This window comes from Falco cherrug, chromosome Z, assembly GCF_023634085.1.
Source record: "Falco cherrug isolate bFalChe1 chromosome Z, bFalChe1.pri, whole genome shotgun sequence".
NCBI classification, from domain to species: domain Eukaryota; kingdom Metazoa; phylum Chordata; class Aves; order Falconiformes; family Falconidae; genus Falco; species Falco cherrug.
Genome location: NC_073720.1, coordinates 40,885,872 through 40,903,211, shown reverse-complemented (window position 1 = coordinate 40,903,211; position 17,340 = coordinate 40,885,872). Strand labels below are relative to the sequence as shown.

Genomic DNA, 17,340 nt, shown 5'->3' with positions numbered 1-17,340 from the left:
GAGCACTTATGGTATGGGTGAAAGTTGCCTTTTTGTAAGGTGGGTACCTAAGACTACTCACAAACAGTACCCAATTAACTGTTTGTTCATGTTGTGCTTACTGCATACCAGCTCCCCTGTTCCTGTGCAGTGGAAATGGCAGTCTTGGCTGAGAATTTTAGTGGTAGCTTCCTTCTGTGGAAAACTGAAGCCATCTACTGTCCAAAGAGAGCATCGTTTAAAGTGAAGTGTGATTTTTCTGACTTGTCCTATATCCTCAAAAATTCTCCAGTGTTTGTTGTTAGTGGGGTATTTGCGAACAACGTGGAAATTAATTAGGGTCTAGATATTTCTGGAAAAAAACTTATCCATTAGTACCTATATTAGAAGGCATTTTCCAGATAATAACTTCAGCAATAACTTATTTGTTAAATTTATACTGCATAGGCAGCTTCAAAATCATTAAAAAACCTGGACAAACAGCCATCTGCAAGTATGCAATGTCTAAAAAACCCCATCCGATAAAATGAACAATTTTTTTGCTCAGTTCATAGTTAGCTTCCATTGCTAGTTATCTTCACAGTACTTTTTTAAAAAAATATCTCATTTGGTAAAGTTCAGTTTAATTCTGAACATAACTCAATGGAAGAAATGTGCCAGGGTCCTGATTTCCTATTTCTTCCTGATTTCAGAACTAATAGATATCAAAAAATACTTGATCGTACATTTTTAAAAAAAAAAAAAAACCAAAACCCTGGGAAAAGTCATGCTTTTTTGTTTTTATCTCTGGCAGGTCTTGCAGCTCAGATCAAACTTTGGAAGCTTGTCAAGATCTTTTTCCTCTAATGCTTCAATACCACTTCTGCAGGTCACATAGTGCCATTGTCTGCTGGCGAGTTGCCCCAGTTACGCCCTTAGGACACCTAGCACTATGTTTCAAAGCCTCAGACAGGTGTAGCTATATGGAACTATACAAATTATCATACATTAGTTTGACACATAAAATAGGCTATAATCCAGGCAGCTGTTTCTTAGTTGCACTAAACTGTTGAGGAGCAGGAAGAGAGAAGAAACATACAAAACACTTAACTTGCTGTTAAAGTCAAAAGATACACACTAATTAGTTTAGCTTGTAAGGTTCCCCATCTTTTTCATTATTGTAGTTGCTCATGTCTTGTACACATATACAAACACACCCAATGTGAATAAGACAGCATTTATGTGTAGGTTGAACCAAATGATTATAAATGAATTGAGGGATGTCTCCTGGGATTGGACATAAAGGTCTTGTAAACTGAAAATTTTATAAACAAACAGCTGTTGGGAAAATACCATTATGCTGTAATAGCTGCTATTAAAATCCATTAGCAATCTTGATGGCCTGTTTGAATTTGATGCATCATTTGCTCTGACAGCATTTCTTTCTAAAGAATTTTGTACAATATATGTAGATTATGAAAGACAGTAGTAATAGACTAGGAAATTAACACTGATTACACATTTTCCTTCTGTGTGCCAATCAAGCTTTGAAGAATGCTGTGTATCCTCCCATTTGAATGTCAGTGGATGAAGAGGAACACATTAACCTGAACAGCTGCAAAGCTTTCTCCATCACTGTGGGAGAATTACACAGCTCTGCAGAGATGAAGTATTTCCAGGTTAAACCACCCATGTGTCAGGAAAAAAAAAAAAATAGTGTTTTCTAAGAGTTTGTGTGCTTTCCTAATTGATGCCAAACTGTCATTCTCCTCCTGCTCACATCACAGATCCAGATACGGGCTGCCATAGGGGTAGCCACCACGGTAGCTTCATTATCATACCTATAATGAGATTTTGAAAAATCTGTATGCTAAGAACTATCCGAAAACTCTCCTCTTGTAAGAAAGTTCAAGTGTCAGTGTTTCATCTGAACTGACCCTCCAGACACAGGTATGAAAACGCAGGCAGTGGGATGTGTGTGCCCATAGGCGGTGGCGGGGCGGCACTCCGCTTGTTGGTGGGTGCTGCAAGGGCACCATCTGGTGGGTGAACCAGAGTAAAAGACTAAACCTTGGTAGAGTGGTGAGATTTAAATGTCTTTTAATCGAGACTTCTTGTCTGCTCCCTTTTTTTGTAAAGCCTGTACTCAGGTGATGTACTGCTTGTTATTGTATATATCTTGTTTTCTATTTCTTCCTGTGCCTTATGTTTTTGAATGTTTTATTCAATGAACTTGATATAACAGAGTTCTGTGTTAAGTATTATTCTGGTATAAACTCATATACCAATTTTATGGATACCTTCTTTCCTCTCCTTCTACCTACTTTGAGTTTCTTTGCCATATCCTCTTTCTCCTCTCTGGTATCTGCAAAACAGCATTTTGCTAAAGGACTGGCAAGGGACTCCGTGTCTTCTACTATTTCCTTTCCTCACTCCTCTCCTTCCTAGTGGCAGTACAGTGGTGGAAGTAAACCACACCTTGTATGTATGAATGTTATTCCGCTGAAGAATACAGCAGAGCCATAGTCAGTTCCTTTTGTAAGAGAGAGGAATAGAAAGGTTTGTGCTTTAGTGTGTACAGAGAGGCAAGTTAGTGCCTTTATGTTCTTCCAGGTCTGGACCGTTCTGTCTTAATTTTTTTTGCAGATTTGGGGTTTAAAATTTTCTTTTTGTTAAGGATTATTATACAAGTATCTTCATCACAAGAGCAATAGATCTATGATACTGCTGTTTATTCTGATGTTGTTTTAACAAAGTTGCAAGAGGCTAAAACTAGAGTAATACAGTAGTTGCACTATTTAACATGCAAGTGGTTAAAAGACCCTTTACTGCTTACCAGCTACTGCATGGTTGTGGTAATACATTATGCATTCCACTATATGCCTCTCTCTAGCACTCAGCAGTAGATGGATTTGCAATACACAGTGTAGCGGAGGTAAAGCCCTTGTGTCATTCTGTACGGATTTTTTTTTCATGGATTGAAAGAAGGCTGGATGCTATTTGGAGCCCAGCTTTCTCATTTACATGTTAACCTTTTAAATAACATTTTCAGAAACTAAATGAGGCCCTGAATTTAAAGGCATCAAATTCACAGAGGCTGAAGTGAGAGCATTCTAAAAATGAGCCAGCAGGACAGAAAGCCTTAACTATGGGCCTAATTAATAAGGTGCTCATGCGCATATTTTTTACCTCCGTTAATTACTTGAGTTCCATAATGTTGGTAGGAAGTGGATATATTTTAAGTACATTTTATTTGTAAGTGTATTAGAAGTTTGACCACCCTACCACCCTATCTTTGCTTCGTTTACTCCAATGTTCAGACAATACAAATTCAACATTTAAAGAACTGTATTCAAAACCTTAGTTCTGAAACGTTAGATTATCAACAGGCTACAGTGAAGTTAATGGGTAGCAGTACAAAATCTAGTAAATAAGTGGCTTGCTTTGTTCAATGAAATTTTGCTTTGACATTGCTGAGAAGTACTTGTTTCTTACTGTGTTAGAAAGATGCTTTAGTGACAATGCATGACTGCATTCATTAGGCAGAGGGTAGATAATTTTTTTAAGGCATTACAGCTATGCAAACTCAAATATGTGCTGTTAACTTGCTATGTATTTTTTTTTTAGTTAATTTTATAATTTGTTACTGAATTTATTTTTAAATATATTTATTTACATTATTAACAGTCTTACTATAGAATCTACCTGACAGATTGGGCTTGGATCAAGATGTAAGTATCAGAAGAAAGCTGTAGTGGTGTGAGGAGAGTGACTTCTGCTAGCTGGAATCACTAGTGCACAGGCTGGAATTTGCAACAGTTGGTAGAGTCCATTTTAAACTTGCTTAAAAAACCTTGCAGCTTAAGCTGCAGAGGGAGTACCAATCTAATGTGACTACCACCAACAAACATTTTTGGAAACTAATTGGCCTGACTGCTGAACATACTGGAAAATAATGATTGTGCATGCAACTCTTCCTATAATGTTGAAATTTAGAGCACTTTGTTGTTTATCAATCCCAACAAAATAGCTGTATTATTGTTCTTTAGCCAAAAAAAAAATATATTTTTTCTATTTACACACTCCTAGTCATAATTTCTTTTAAACATTGAGCATTCTGTGTAAGTATCAAGTAAAATTAGAGTAATATTAAATGTATTCCAGCTGCTTTGGGCCCTGAGGGCCAGTGGTTGTTAAGCTAGATTTACATGCCAGTGTCAACAGAGCAGTGGTCCTGTGCCTCAGAGTGGTTAACTCCAAGTTGGATTCAGGGTACTGCCTTGCTTTGCATCTCAGTTTTTCACTTTTACTTGTCTAGAGGGAGAGCAAAGCGCAACTTTCTGATGCATACAACCTGAATAAGAAAAATTATGCTGGAGGATTTGATCCTGCCAGTTGTCATCTAGAATTTGCCTTACACAGAGCTGGTATTTTATTGTCAGAAACATGAACCAGCTCAATGGTAAAAGCTGCTGTCTTAGCTGCTGTAAATGTAAAACAGAGACAAGGGTGCCAGCTGAACTTCTGCCCAGTGTAACCAAGTCTGTGTCCCTTGACAGACATCTGCAAAGAACTTTGGTTTATCCTGTTTTTGTGTGTGTTGGTAATGGTTTCTTTTATCTCTTCTGACTGTTTAACAAATGAGTTGCTGAAGGCATTTTGCTTGCATAACTGTAAGTGTTTATTAGAAGAATCCTTAGGAAAACTTATGTGAATTACAAGAAACTGAATTGTTACTCTTATTTATAAAAAGACTGGGATTTTTTTTTGGTGGCAACATTCAGTGTACAGTATTTCATCATCTCTGTCCATTTCCTGGTTCCTGTTTAGAAACTGCCAGTGCAGATGAGACTAAAGCCAGTTCCACTTAAAACACATTGATCTCTCTTTGTTTGTGTGTATTGGAGGAAGATGTTCAGCTTCCTTAGCAGAGGGTTGAACTAAATGAATGGAAAATTAATTACTTTTTTGTCTCAATTTGTATTCCAGATGAGGGTTACTCCATATCAACAAGGCAGTATGGGTGGCCAAGCAAAATGCCAGTGATTTAGCATACAGTGCTAAACTGACTTAAAGTAGTTCAAAGTGCATTTCTAGAATTTTCACATACTTAGTAGAGAACTTTTACTTCCTTAAAGGGCATTTTGCTAAATGAGTGCCTGAGATATAGCATGAACATTGTCTGTAGGGAGCTGATTGGGAAAATACTTCCATGTACATTAGTGGCATCTGCCAAATCCTTTTATGTCAGTGAGAAGCTTTCCATTGACTTCAGGTTTGATGTGATTCTGAATTGGCCTATTCATTCAGGCTTGCAGAATGAACACCTAAAAGTAATCGTCAGTATTTGTGTGTTTTAATGTGCAGAGAATCTGGTTAGAGTAGGGCATTTCAAAGCCATTGGTCTGTGCTGCTGAAAGGAAAACATTTATTGTGAACCAAAGGATAAAAATATAATAAAGGCTGAAGTACAATCGAAGGGCTTTTTGCCTCAGCAGGAAACTGTATTTGCAGTTAGAAAGATCTGGGACAATAGGAAAAAACTATAAAAAGCTAAAACTAAATTCTTAAAGTGGCATTAGTGGTTCTTGCTGAGAATTCAGTTGCAATAGGCAGGAGAATGAGAAATTGGAAAAGGGAACAGAGAGTTCATGACAGGTAATAGGGAAAGTGAAAAACAGTCTAAGTCAAGATTTGCAGCACCAGAGGAGGAAAACTTGTAGGAGAAAAGAGTATTTTGGAGTCAAGAGAATGAATGGAAGAAGTATGGTTTTTGAGAAGAATGGTTTGCAATCAGAACGCCAAGAGAAGAAATGTTAAACAGCTCCTTTAGAAAGGCCAAATGGTTCTTTTTATTTAGTATCCTTTTCAAAGTAGTTTTTTTAATGGAGAAAATAGGTTGGGATCCTGCACAAGTCTGGATGCCTGATGGGCCTGTATCGATAAGTGGGCCATTTTATTTTATTCTAGATCAATTATCTTGCAAAATAATTTGCTCCTCTGTGTAAACAGAGTGAAATAGCTTTAACAATCAAGTAATTAGTGAGACTGTGAGATGCTTACATAGATTAGCAAAGTAAATGTAATGGGGAAAAAAGATAAAAGTGAAAAACATCAGCAACTTGGGATTTAAAATTGTCGTTTAACCTTTAAACAACCTGAAGAGATTTAAGGGATTACAAATTACTAAGAATTTTGGTAACTGAAACAGGAAACAGAAAAGCATGAGTGCATCTGCATGGCTTCATTTTTGTGTGAGGAACACTCGGATTGAAAAGCAGTATTCCCTAGCAGATTTTGTTTGGTTGGTTTGGTTTGCTTTTTACTAATGATCTAATCATTTTACATCAAATACCATTCCATTTTAGAAGGAATTAATGCTGAGAGATAATGCTGTCCCACAAAATATTTTCCAAGTTTCTTCTCCTTCTTTTGACTGCTGTAGCTGCAAGTTTTAGAGTTCCATCCAGAAGATTTTTGCAGTTTTTGTAGTCTATATTTGCTTTAGAAATGTCGGTATTTTGTTATTAAGTGCAAGTCACACTCAATGATTTGTTCAGTGCCACACTGGAGGAAGAACTGCAGGTTACCCTCTACTTCCAGTACACGAATTGGGTTTCCCCCTCAGCATAGCGGTGCTAAGGAATGGGGGTATCCGCCTGTGGAGACATCTGTGCAATAGATCTCTGCTAGACCGTGTAACAACAACGTCAGGTGGAGATGTTTGCTGGATGCTGTCTTTGGGCTGCAATAGGAAGTCTGGCAGCATTTTTCTCTCCTATACAAAAAAGGGGACAGGGTTGGCTTCCATTCTATAAAAAAAAAAAAAAAAAAAAAAAGGCAGCCTCGGGACTAATTCAGCTACATTATTTCTAAATACGCTTTTGGTTGAAGACTGATAATCGATTAGCTTGATTTTTTTGGAAAAAAAAATACTTTGAAAGTAATTTTCTAAGATTAGGGGAATGTTATTTCCTGTTACAGTCACAGAGGATATGTGTGATATGTATAGTGCAGAAGGTATAAATATATCTATAATTTCTCAGACTATCTGCCTGTGATGGTATCCATTTACAATATTGCCAACTTCTTGCTATTGAAAGTGTTTTTAATGGTACATCTAGTCTTGCTGTCTCCAAACAAAGAAAGTGTTCCTGATAGTAGGGGAAAAAGCACTGTTTTAACCCTCTATGGTGTTAGCAACTAAAGGGACATGGAACTTTTTGCCAGACAAAACTACATGTTTATGGGAAAATGGCAGTAGTATATGTTGTCATTGTTATGATGAAGCAGGTCTCTATTTCCAATTCAAGCTGCAAGCATTAAAAGTGCACATTAGAATAGCTCACCATCCTGCCTTAGCATTTTGTTTTTTTCCTTGATTATATCTTCAGGAAGAATTAACATTTTGATACAACATTTGTTCATGGATTTGCAGTGGTTAAATCAATAGTTAATGAGGTTCGTTGTGTAATTTGAGCTTGTAGTTTGTTTATGCTAGACCAACTTTATCCATACTCCAAACAAATTATCTCTTATAATCACCAGCCTGAAGATAAATCTCTAAATGTTTTTCTGATGATAGTGCTGTGGTTGGCAGGTGTTAGAAGTGCCTCCCAGGGACAAAGATTGAAGATGGGCTTGTTCTCACAAATCCTTCAGGCGAGGTTGTTTAGCTTTCTATCCTGTCATCTGCAGAGGAGCCTTGTATGGTGCCCTGCTAATGAAATCTAATAGGCAAAGGTCGTATATCTTTATGAAGAAAAATGCAAAGCTGGTGAGTGATAAATGTGCTCCATGGGGTTCAATGGACGATGCTTAGTGATAAAATCCATGTTTAAACAGTGTTTCAAATGGCTTGGCGTATCTCTGGGTTTTGTGCCTTAACTACTTTTTATAACAGTTCTTGTTACTAGTGATGGAATTAGATAAATAAAATAAATAGTTGAATATGCATGCAAAGTTGTCTGTGTAATTAAATAAATAGGTGGAGACTTTAAGTGGGTAATTATTTTTACTATTAATAGCATAATAAAAAGATGGCTCACAAAAGTACATGGCACTATTGCTTTTAAATTTGAAAGCTTTATTGGCTAGCAAGAGAAGCATAGTAGCTAGCACGAAGATGTGAAGATTTGATTAGATTCTAGCATCAGTTGTAAACCAAAAATGCCTTTGTCCAATGTGTATGTGTGTATATATATGTATATATAAATGGAAACAAAACATGCTGGCATAAAATTGCAGATACAACTTCTAAAGAATGCAAGTCTGTGTCTTTAAGAAATTGCTAATCTGAAGTTAGAAGGAATTAAATAAACCAGATATTGTTGAATCACTGCTGTTTTTTGAGAAGTTACCAGTTCATTTGCTATAGTTATACTGCTGAGCTAAGAGACAGTTCTATAAATCAACTTGGGCTTGATGGATTCTACAAACCATTGCAATGAGTGCATGGAAGAGAAAAAAAATCTCTTCGTATTCCCTCTTTGACAAAAGGGTATGCAAAGAGCCTGAATGGATGAATGGTTGATTAATTTTGCCCGAAATTTTCTTGACAGCCAGAAATGTGTTTTTGCGTTACCATGTTTGCATGGGAATTATTTTGTAAGGTATGAATTATTTCATATAAACTTACACCTGAGACTTAGCTGGCTTAACTAGACAGCTCCTGGTCAGTATATATATGGTTGTGATGTTTCTTATGTTCCAATTCATCACTATGGCAAGTCAGCCTTTTGCTTGTTACCATTTGCTAGTCAGTCTACAGTGAAATCAAATGTGTGTGATTAAATTAATGTTGTAACTGAAGTGGTAGGTTGTGTCTTTTTTTAGTATTTTTTAATCAATTTGCAAGCTATGGAAAAAATCAAATGGAAGTTCTTAACCTAGGATCAGAAAGCAGAATAATATAAAGGAGAATAAAAAGATGTATCATACGCAATGTCCACTTGGGCTATTAATGAGTAAGACACAAACCCAGTGTTTCTTCTCTAAGTTTCTGAGGAAAATAATGTATTAGATTGTTTAACTATACTGTACTTTAGTATGGAGATTTTTCCTTTTCATTTTGTAAATATTTTGTGCATATTTTGTACAGGTGATACTTATAGAAGTGGTGCATAAGCTGGTCCCTGGAATCCTTTAGTTTTAGGCTTTGGATACTCATACCTATGGTTTCAGAATAAGAGACTTTACTTTCCGTACAGTTAGCTCCAGAAAAACATGTATGTACTTATTTCAGCCTTTAAAATTATCTGGATAGAGTACATTTTAACATAGTGCAAGTACATTTCTCTGTAGTTTCCTGCTTGCAGCAAAAGTTGTACTGTTAGGATTGCAAGTTTTCTAGTGTGGCCCTCTAATCATTTTACAGAGGCAGAGTTTTAAAGACACACTTGAAAAAGGAGGTGGCTATTACAGAACACAGCTATATGTTTTGCTGTGTATTGTATTTTTGACAACTTCAAACTACTTTCCCATCAACTGCCAAAAATGCAAAAAACCCGGCAGATTTATCTTTATTAATCATTCTTTTCTTATTACAGAAAACATTTGTTAACAATGATACAATTTACAAGTGCGTTGAATTGCTTCCCTTGTAAGTGGATATAGATAAGTGCTCTCACCTTTATCTCACTGGACTAGATGGTGTATATCCCTTCCGTGATTCCTGTGCTGCTGTGAAACCTTTTTAGTTCTAGAATTTGTGGTCACAGCCATCTAATATTACTGTGTTGTTCCAGTGCACGTCACAACAGTGTGCACACCATTACCTGTGTGCGTTCATGTGTCCAGGCTATGCGCTTAGTTTATCTCATGCAGTAGCAGCAGCGCCTACAGGACTTTACCTCCAGCCCTTCCGATCTAGTGCATGTGCACAGACCCCACCGACGCCAGGGAGCGTGTCTGGCTGTTATATTTCAGGCAGTTGTACACCTCAGTAGTCAGGGGAGGCTGCCTTGCTTATGGATAAGAATTTGTGTTCCTTCCAGTGGGTGGCAGTGATGGCCGCTGCAGGCAGGTACTCTAGCCGGAGGAAGGATGCTTGAAGCCAAATGGACCATTCTTATGTTACATGGATGACATAATGTCTCTTCAGATACATGGAGACACTGTACCACAGCTGAGGAATTCAGAGCTGTCTCAGCTAGCTCTGAAATGTGGAATAATGGAACTGAAGTCTGGCTGTCTACCTGAGCAACTTTTTTTTTTTTTTTTTTTTTTTTAATTTTGTGAATGAATCAAGACTTTCCAGTCTTCCCTAGAAATTGTGTGCTGTGCTAAATACATACAAAACATGGAAATTTTTATAAATTCTAGTTAAAAACAGATTAAAATGGACAATCCTGAATTTGAATACACAGAATTTGTAGTTGTGTCAAGTGCAGGTAAGACTTGGTTAGCTGTAATCTCAATTCATAAAGAGCAGATCATTGTTAAGACACTATCATAAAATGTACCAGTGCTGTAGAAGAGGCATTGTTCCAGTGTGAAATTGGCTGAACATACTTTCATTGAACAAAGCTTGATAATTTCTTTTATTATAATCTTTCTTCCTTCTAGGCTTTTTTTTTTTTTTTTGTTATTCTGCATTTAATGAAAATAATAGACTAAAAACACAGCCATCACCTATAGTAAGGGGTGTGAGATCAGTGGTAAATAGGCATTCATCGTTTTATTCTATATGTAGTGTTGTAGAATATCCTGTTTAAATTTCCTTCTAATTTTTCTAAGTTAAGCTCAGGAGGCCTAAAGTTTAAACATAAACATAAGTGACTGGGATCTTCATAGAGCAGGGTAGCACAAGCTTGCAGGTGCCCATTCTCCTGCTCTTTGGTTTAGGACCTAATACCTGGTTCTCACTGGAAACTTCAGACAGCAACAGGAAAGCAGAAGTGGCTGCTGTTTCAGAAGACTGATTAATACCTGTACAGCAGAGCTGCTATTTGGTAGATTGAAATGCACAACAGAAAAATGTAATCTTTCCTTACAGAAAAGACAGTGAATTTTGTATAGAGCATTTTCAACAGTGGTGTCAATTAAAAACAACAACAAAACAACAACAACAACAAAAGTAGTAAAATAGTGAATATACTTGTCCATGTTTCTGGAGTCTTTTAAATAGCTTACTGTTTATACTATTTTTTTCCATTTTTAGTGATATTACCTGAAAACTTTTATAAAAACTTAAGAGTCTTTTTCTGCTTTTTTTTCCCTTTTTTTCTTTTCTTTTCTTTTTTTTTTTTTTAGAGGAGGGGGGCTTCTAGTAATTAGCTGGATTTACAACAAATGGCACACAGACTGTTAGCTCTGCATGTGTGCTATAACATTGGTGTTTACCCTATTATATTGCAATTTAAGTATGTCATAAAGTTTTATCAGTGATCACACAGAAATGAACTGGCATGCAGAAGTACTGACCATGAAATATTAAGAGAATACAGTGTGAAGCAGTATGTATTAACTTCTATATTGTGGTAATTGCTTTGGTTGTGCAAATTATAATGTGATACAGTGATATTCCTCATTTATATTTTGTGATGGTTGGGTATTTTTAGCAAATGAGTTGTCAGCAGAAAGGCTTCATTAGACCCATCAGGGTATCTGCCCATGAATAACGAATCCCAAACTGTACTGACAGTTTCCTTGAGCCAAAATGATGGAGCACCTCTGACAAAAGCCATATTGTGCGCTCCATGTGAAGAGTGTGAAGAACAAAAGAGACAGTTTGTTCTTAATTTGGTCAGGTTAATATTGACACAGTTAGCTTCGAAGAATCAGAACTGTGTGTAATGAACATTACAGTGATCACTTGGGTAATTGGCTCTTGGCTTCATGAATCGGAAGGTGTTGGTAGAGACAGTTACAAATTCTGTTTGGATATTTTTTTGAGATCTTACTTCTTTTAAAGAAGCATCCATGTTTGTAGTCATGTTAACCATGCAGTTAAAAGAAGAGATTCCTATAAGAAAATTGAGTTTCAGAGAATGAAGTTTCACAGCAATATACAGTCTACATAAAATGTTATTTCTCAAGAGAAATACATAATAACTGAACAGGTCATGTTAGAAATCCTTCAAAAGTCTGTGGATTTCTTAAACTTTTTCATTCTGTTTCCTGGATGGTAAAAAATATTTGGCATTTTAGAATGTTCACCACATTGTTATGTTGTAGCATTGTATAAAATATTTATATGCATTAGACAAAACAAATGCACAATTCCATTACAAATGCTAAGACACTAAATTTCTCCAGTATCCATATTGCTGTTAACTGCATTTTAGCATTTGCAAAATGTACTTACTGCTAGATTCTTTTTATTTCAGGTATATTTACAGTAATTATTTTTTTTGTGGTTGTTGCAGGTTACTTAGAGGGCATTACAACTAATAACAATGTTTACATATGCTGTTTACCTGCTGTGCACTATGCAAAAATTAGTATTTAAGCCAGCACATGCCAATAAAGTAAGGAAAAGTAGTGAAAGAATAAATAGCTAACTGACCTTTCTCATGGTTTCACTGCATGTCAGTGTATTTCCTACTATAATAGTTCATCAACAGTGTTTTTTACAGTGCTTGTAATTAATTTGGGATGTAGAAGCTTAACTGTTGAAATGATTAGCATTTTTTCATTTTTAAAGGAAATGTTTTATTTTCTGTTAGCATTTACAATACATGCAACATTCTGGTTATTTACTTAGGTTAGCAAATTTGTGGAATAGTCCATATGTCTACTATGTCTTTCAATATATAGTCTTTGGTAATTTATAAGAGTTTCTTCTTTGCAGCTGTCTGTATTTATTTGAATGTTTGAATGCTTGTGAAGGGAGTATTTGAATTGTGTTGGTACTAGTTTAAAAGAGTAAACTTTATGGATGTTTGGGGGAGGGATGGAATTAAAAAAAGGTTTAGAAAAAATATTACTTAGTATTTATTATATTAATAAAATTACCTTTGCTTATTTTAAAATTAGTAATTAATCTTTTTATTAATAGACCAGTCACCCAAAAAATTTGATGAGGTAGAGTCATGATGTTGTAAAACATGTAATCTCATCTTTCTTTTATTCATTAGTTTAGTCAACAGTGTTTTCCAGCGAATTTACTCTTTGACTTATGCTTTTAACAAGGTCTGTTTGCCATGTGTTTCATTTCTGGATGCACTTAGCGAAGTAACATCTTATGAGAAACATTTATTGTTGATTATGAAAATGACTGTTTATGGGAAAATTGAGTAACTTACATTGTCAGATATTATTCAAATATTATTTTTGCTTAGTAATAGTAATGTGTGAAGCTTGTGTCTTATTTCTATATGCCACAGAAAAAATAGGGTCTTAGCTTTTATAGCTTTGCTGAATAATGACGACTTTGTCAGAAAGTTTTCTCATTGTCAGGCTGTGGGGTACAGTAATAAGTGGGAAGTTAATAAGCATCATTTTGCTTAACTTGGACTGTGTTCTACATGCCTTAATGACTTCCTCGGTGTTGTTGGTTGGATGTCACTGTAAAACATCTCTTGCCCTCTTGCACTTCTAAATCCTCAAATAATTTGTGTGTTTTCTTTAAAGATGTTGTTTTTAAGTGTGGTGTGTGGTGAGTGGTGCTGGCACATCTAAACCCATTCCCATGCTGCTCTGAGCAGTCTCTCATCAGCTGATAGCATTTTGCACCAGGCAGCACTGGTCCATTATGAGCCCGGTAAAAAGAGCATGCAGACTCTGTGAGGTATCTTTTAAAACACTGTTTATTAGAACGAACATTATAAGGAGAAAACACTATAGATAATCCTACGTCCCTTTAGGTGGTGGGAGTCCTGGAGGGTGTAGCATTCATTGTATAAGCCTACGATCCATGCACAGCATTTGGGAGACACCCTGTTCATACAAGAGATTTCCACCTTTTGGTCATTTTAGCTATTAGAAGATTTTCTTACAAGGAAACAGCTCCATTCCTCATTTCTGCTGTCAAACAGAAAGGATGTCCATATGAGAACTTGTTGCTGCGCTGTTAGCTAAAGGCAGGGATGCACAGGTGATGTAATTGCTAGTACCAAGTGGGTGCTGCCTGCAGGCTTCTCGGGTGCAGTTAGCTGATCTAGTTTGCTCTGCGCCCAAAGAATATGTTTAGCACAACATAGCCCAAAGGCCAAGCTGGACGTGAAGCACAGAGGAAAAAACATGTATACATAACTGATCTCCTTCTGCAGCTTGTGCCCAATGGAGAGGGACAGGTAACCTGTTTAGAGTTAACCTTTGTGGTTCTCTCGGTCATCAACATGCTGAGAACCTCAAGCAGGAGAAATACATACTCTGCATAATAGGAAGTTTGAGAGCATAGAGGAAGCTGAGAGAACCTCAAGTAGCTGGATCAGGTAATTACATAGGCAGTACAGATCCGTTTGTTATTGTTTATATTAATGTGGCCCAATGTGAAGCTGTCTCATCCGATTGCTTCACCAGGAATACGTACTTGTCAACTTCCCCACTTAGAGCAGCAAGGCTACTGGATCACCAGCTGCTGTGTCAGTTCCTCAGTGTTGCTTTTGATCGCGTGACAGAAGTTAGCAACAAACAGGGCACGAGGCAAATTCAGATTTTAACGCCTTCAGGGGGTTTACCATGACCATATGCATCTTTAGTTCCCGCTCTGACTGATAGAATTGACCTTTCATTGTACGGCCACACCCTTGCTGTGGTGACCATTCCCATCAACAAGTGGCTGCTAAGCATTTGGATGTTGTATCTTCTTGCTCCGTGATGCCCTAGTGGTCCTTGGCCTTAAAACCTAGAAACATACCTCTGATCGCCCTGCGTGCAGGTGTTGGCTCTCCAGTTGGCCATGGTTGTGAGTGGGGAGTTCTGCCTTGACATGTAGGCAGGTTAAGAGCTTCCTCCCTCTACTGCAGAAAGCAGGGATTTTCGGCACTCCCCAGCCTACCACTTTGTGAGTTCCAGCTGTGGTCTGAGATGGTGGCAGATTCTACCTTAGTCAATGTCACTTTCATGAGGCTTCCAGTTCCGTCGTGTGGTTTTAACAGAAATTTTCTAATTCCTTGCATTTTCAAGCTGATACAAGCAATATAGAGGATAAAGCATCATGAGGCATGAAGGCTGGACATTTTTTAGAATTATTATTTTTTTAGTTACCTTATGTACACCTATGAACCTTCTTGCAGAATTAGATCTGTGCTTGCTCCATGCCCTTCCCTGTGACCTCCCAATCTTTTTGAATTGACTGTGAGTGGGTAACTGAGATAAAGAGTTACCAGGATGGTTTTGAATCTGCTGTGGTTCAAATTTTTTATTCAAATAGATTTTAATTATTCCAGCTGCATTTAGGAATGTGATAACTGAAGTAATTTTTTGATGCTTAAGCACAAGCACATTTTGGTACTTTTTTCTAATATACCCAACACTTGAGTCTTCAGAAAAATGTTACTGGTTTGGATGTTCAAACCTTGGTTTTGAACTTACCATAGTTCCTTACCATAATCTCCTATTTAGATTTCATATCTGAATGTCCCCCACTAAACTGACAGCTGACTTCTGTTTGTGCATTGCTGTGCATGAATTTCACATAAAACTCTATTTTAGGTCCTATGTGAATATCAAAGTAGAATTTAATCTCATATCTTGGAATCTACTTCCAAAGCATTTGACAAGCAGATTTTTTTGGTTTAAGTTTAATTTACAGGGAGGGAGATGCATTTTATGGACACATTTGAGTAGAATAATAAATAGTATTTATATATATGTAACCAAAACAGTAATCTATTAGGTAGGAGACAGATGCAGGGGAATAACATGCCAATCTGCCTATACAGTTGTGTTGTGTTCATGATGAACTGCTGTTTATTCAGGGCCAGTGTAGCTTGGCAGCATTAGAAGAACTATTAGTTGGAAGATGACAAAAATTTTCTCAAATACAAATAGTAGAAACATAAAGGAGAAAATAACATTTCTAAGACTGTTCACTGGCAGCTATCAGAACTGAGGACTGAAAGGAGACATTTATACTTTGTGCATTATGTCCCCATGTGAGAAAGGGGGATGTATGGTTTATGTTGCAGAATCTAGATAATTCAACATAGGGTGAGTCCAAGTATAAGTGAGAATAGGAATGACAAATGCAGTGTTCACCTCCTGTGTATTTCATGTGGGCTGTGTATGAAAATAAGCATTTTTTAATGCAAAGAGATTTTAAAACTATTTGACCTTACTCTGTCCTTATTTTGAGGGGTTATTGTTTGGGAGACTTGCACATTCAAAGAATTCAAAGAGCAGAAATAAAGGAATCTAAAGGAATAATTCATGGTAAAATTGTAGACAAACATGCAACATCATCACAGGTACATATAAAGGGCTGCAAAATCAAGTTAGCACATTCAGTTTCCTTTTGAGTACTTGATTTTGCACCCTGATACTATTATTTTAACATCTGTTATTTTAAATAAAATATTGACGTCTCCAATTTCATAAATCATTTGTATTTTCTAGAAAAAAAGGGGTTTTATTCAAGAAATGGCAGTAATCCAATACTTTTAAGCAACCTTGTGAATGCAAGTAGCAGGAACAAGAAAGAATTCTGTTTCAGCAGCAGTTTCAAGAAGGCAAAACCTGCACTGAGTATTTTAGCATTTTTCAGCAGTAAAAGTCCGTTACTGTGCTGTGAGACTGGTTCTTAATTCTTTTTTAAAGCACATCGCTGTTTTGAAAAATGGAATTGAATTCTGTTGCCAGTTAGAGACACTGATGATTATTAATGTTTCAGACTATTTTCACCACAGATTTGGATGGAAGGAGCATGGAAAAGATGCTGACATTTCTTTTAATTTCTTACCATATTTCAGGACTGCGTATTACACAGGAGTCTCGTTGATGATCTGAAAGCATTCATAGATAAATATGGGTTTGATGTACTTGTCATTTTGGCCAACTGTTTGTCAGATGAGAAGCAAACAAAACGACAAATAGCGGTATGCTCAGAAAACCTAGAGCTAGGCAATCAAGTAAGTACCTGGAAAAAGAATTAAATAACGTCCTTCCTGAAAAAAATAATTTTAAAAAGTAGAATACGCTAAAATGTTGAATAATTAAGTGGGGTCAAAAAGTAGCTGCTCTTGTCTGGCAATTGCATAGCTATTTGAAATGGCTGCATTACTTATATGATGCAAAATGAAAGATTGTGATATTTATGATTGTTTCAGACCAGCCTAACAGAAAAACTGTACAGTTACAGGAAATAAAGAAAGAGATAAGATTTTTCAATTTAGCTAAAACAGAATGATTTATTTTTTTTTAACTAGTTTTGCCTTGTTTTTGTATTGTGGTCTACACAAATGAGTCTTTGACAGTGAGGGATGAGCAAACACATTG

General features: G+C 36.5%; 1 protein-coding gene across 5 annotated transcripts in view; it reads left to right on the top strand.

Moving 5' to 3' along the window:
- The window catches only part of PRUNE2 (prune homolog 2 with BCH domain), a 144,685-nt gene that overhangs the window by 64,986 nt on the left and 62,359 nt on the right, over positions 1-17,340 (top strand). For all 5 annotated transcript variants that reach the window (XM_055699316.1, XM_055699315.1, XM_055699313.1 and 2 more), the window contains exon 7: positions 16,815-16,973. In XM_055699316.1, coding sequence (XP_055555291.1) covers positions 16,815-16,973 — 159 coding nt within the window. The remainder of the gene's footprint in view (positions 1-16,814; positions 16,974-17,340) is intronic.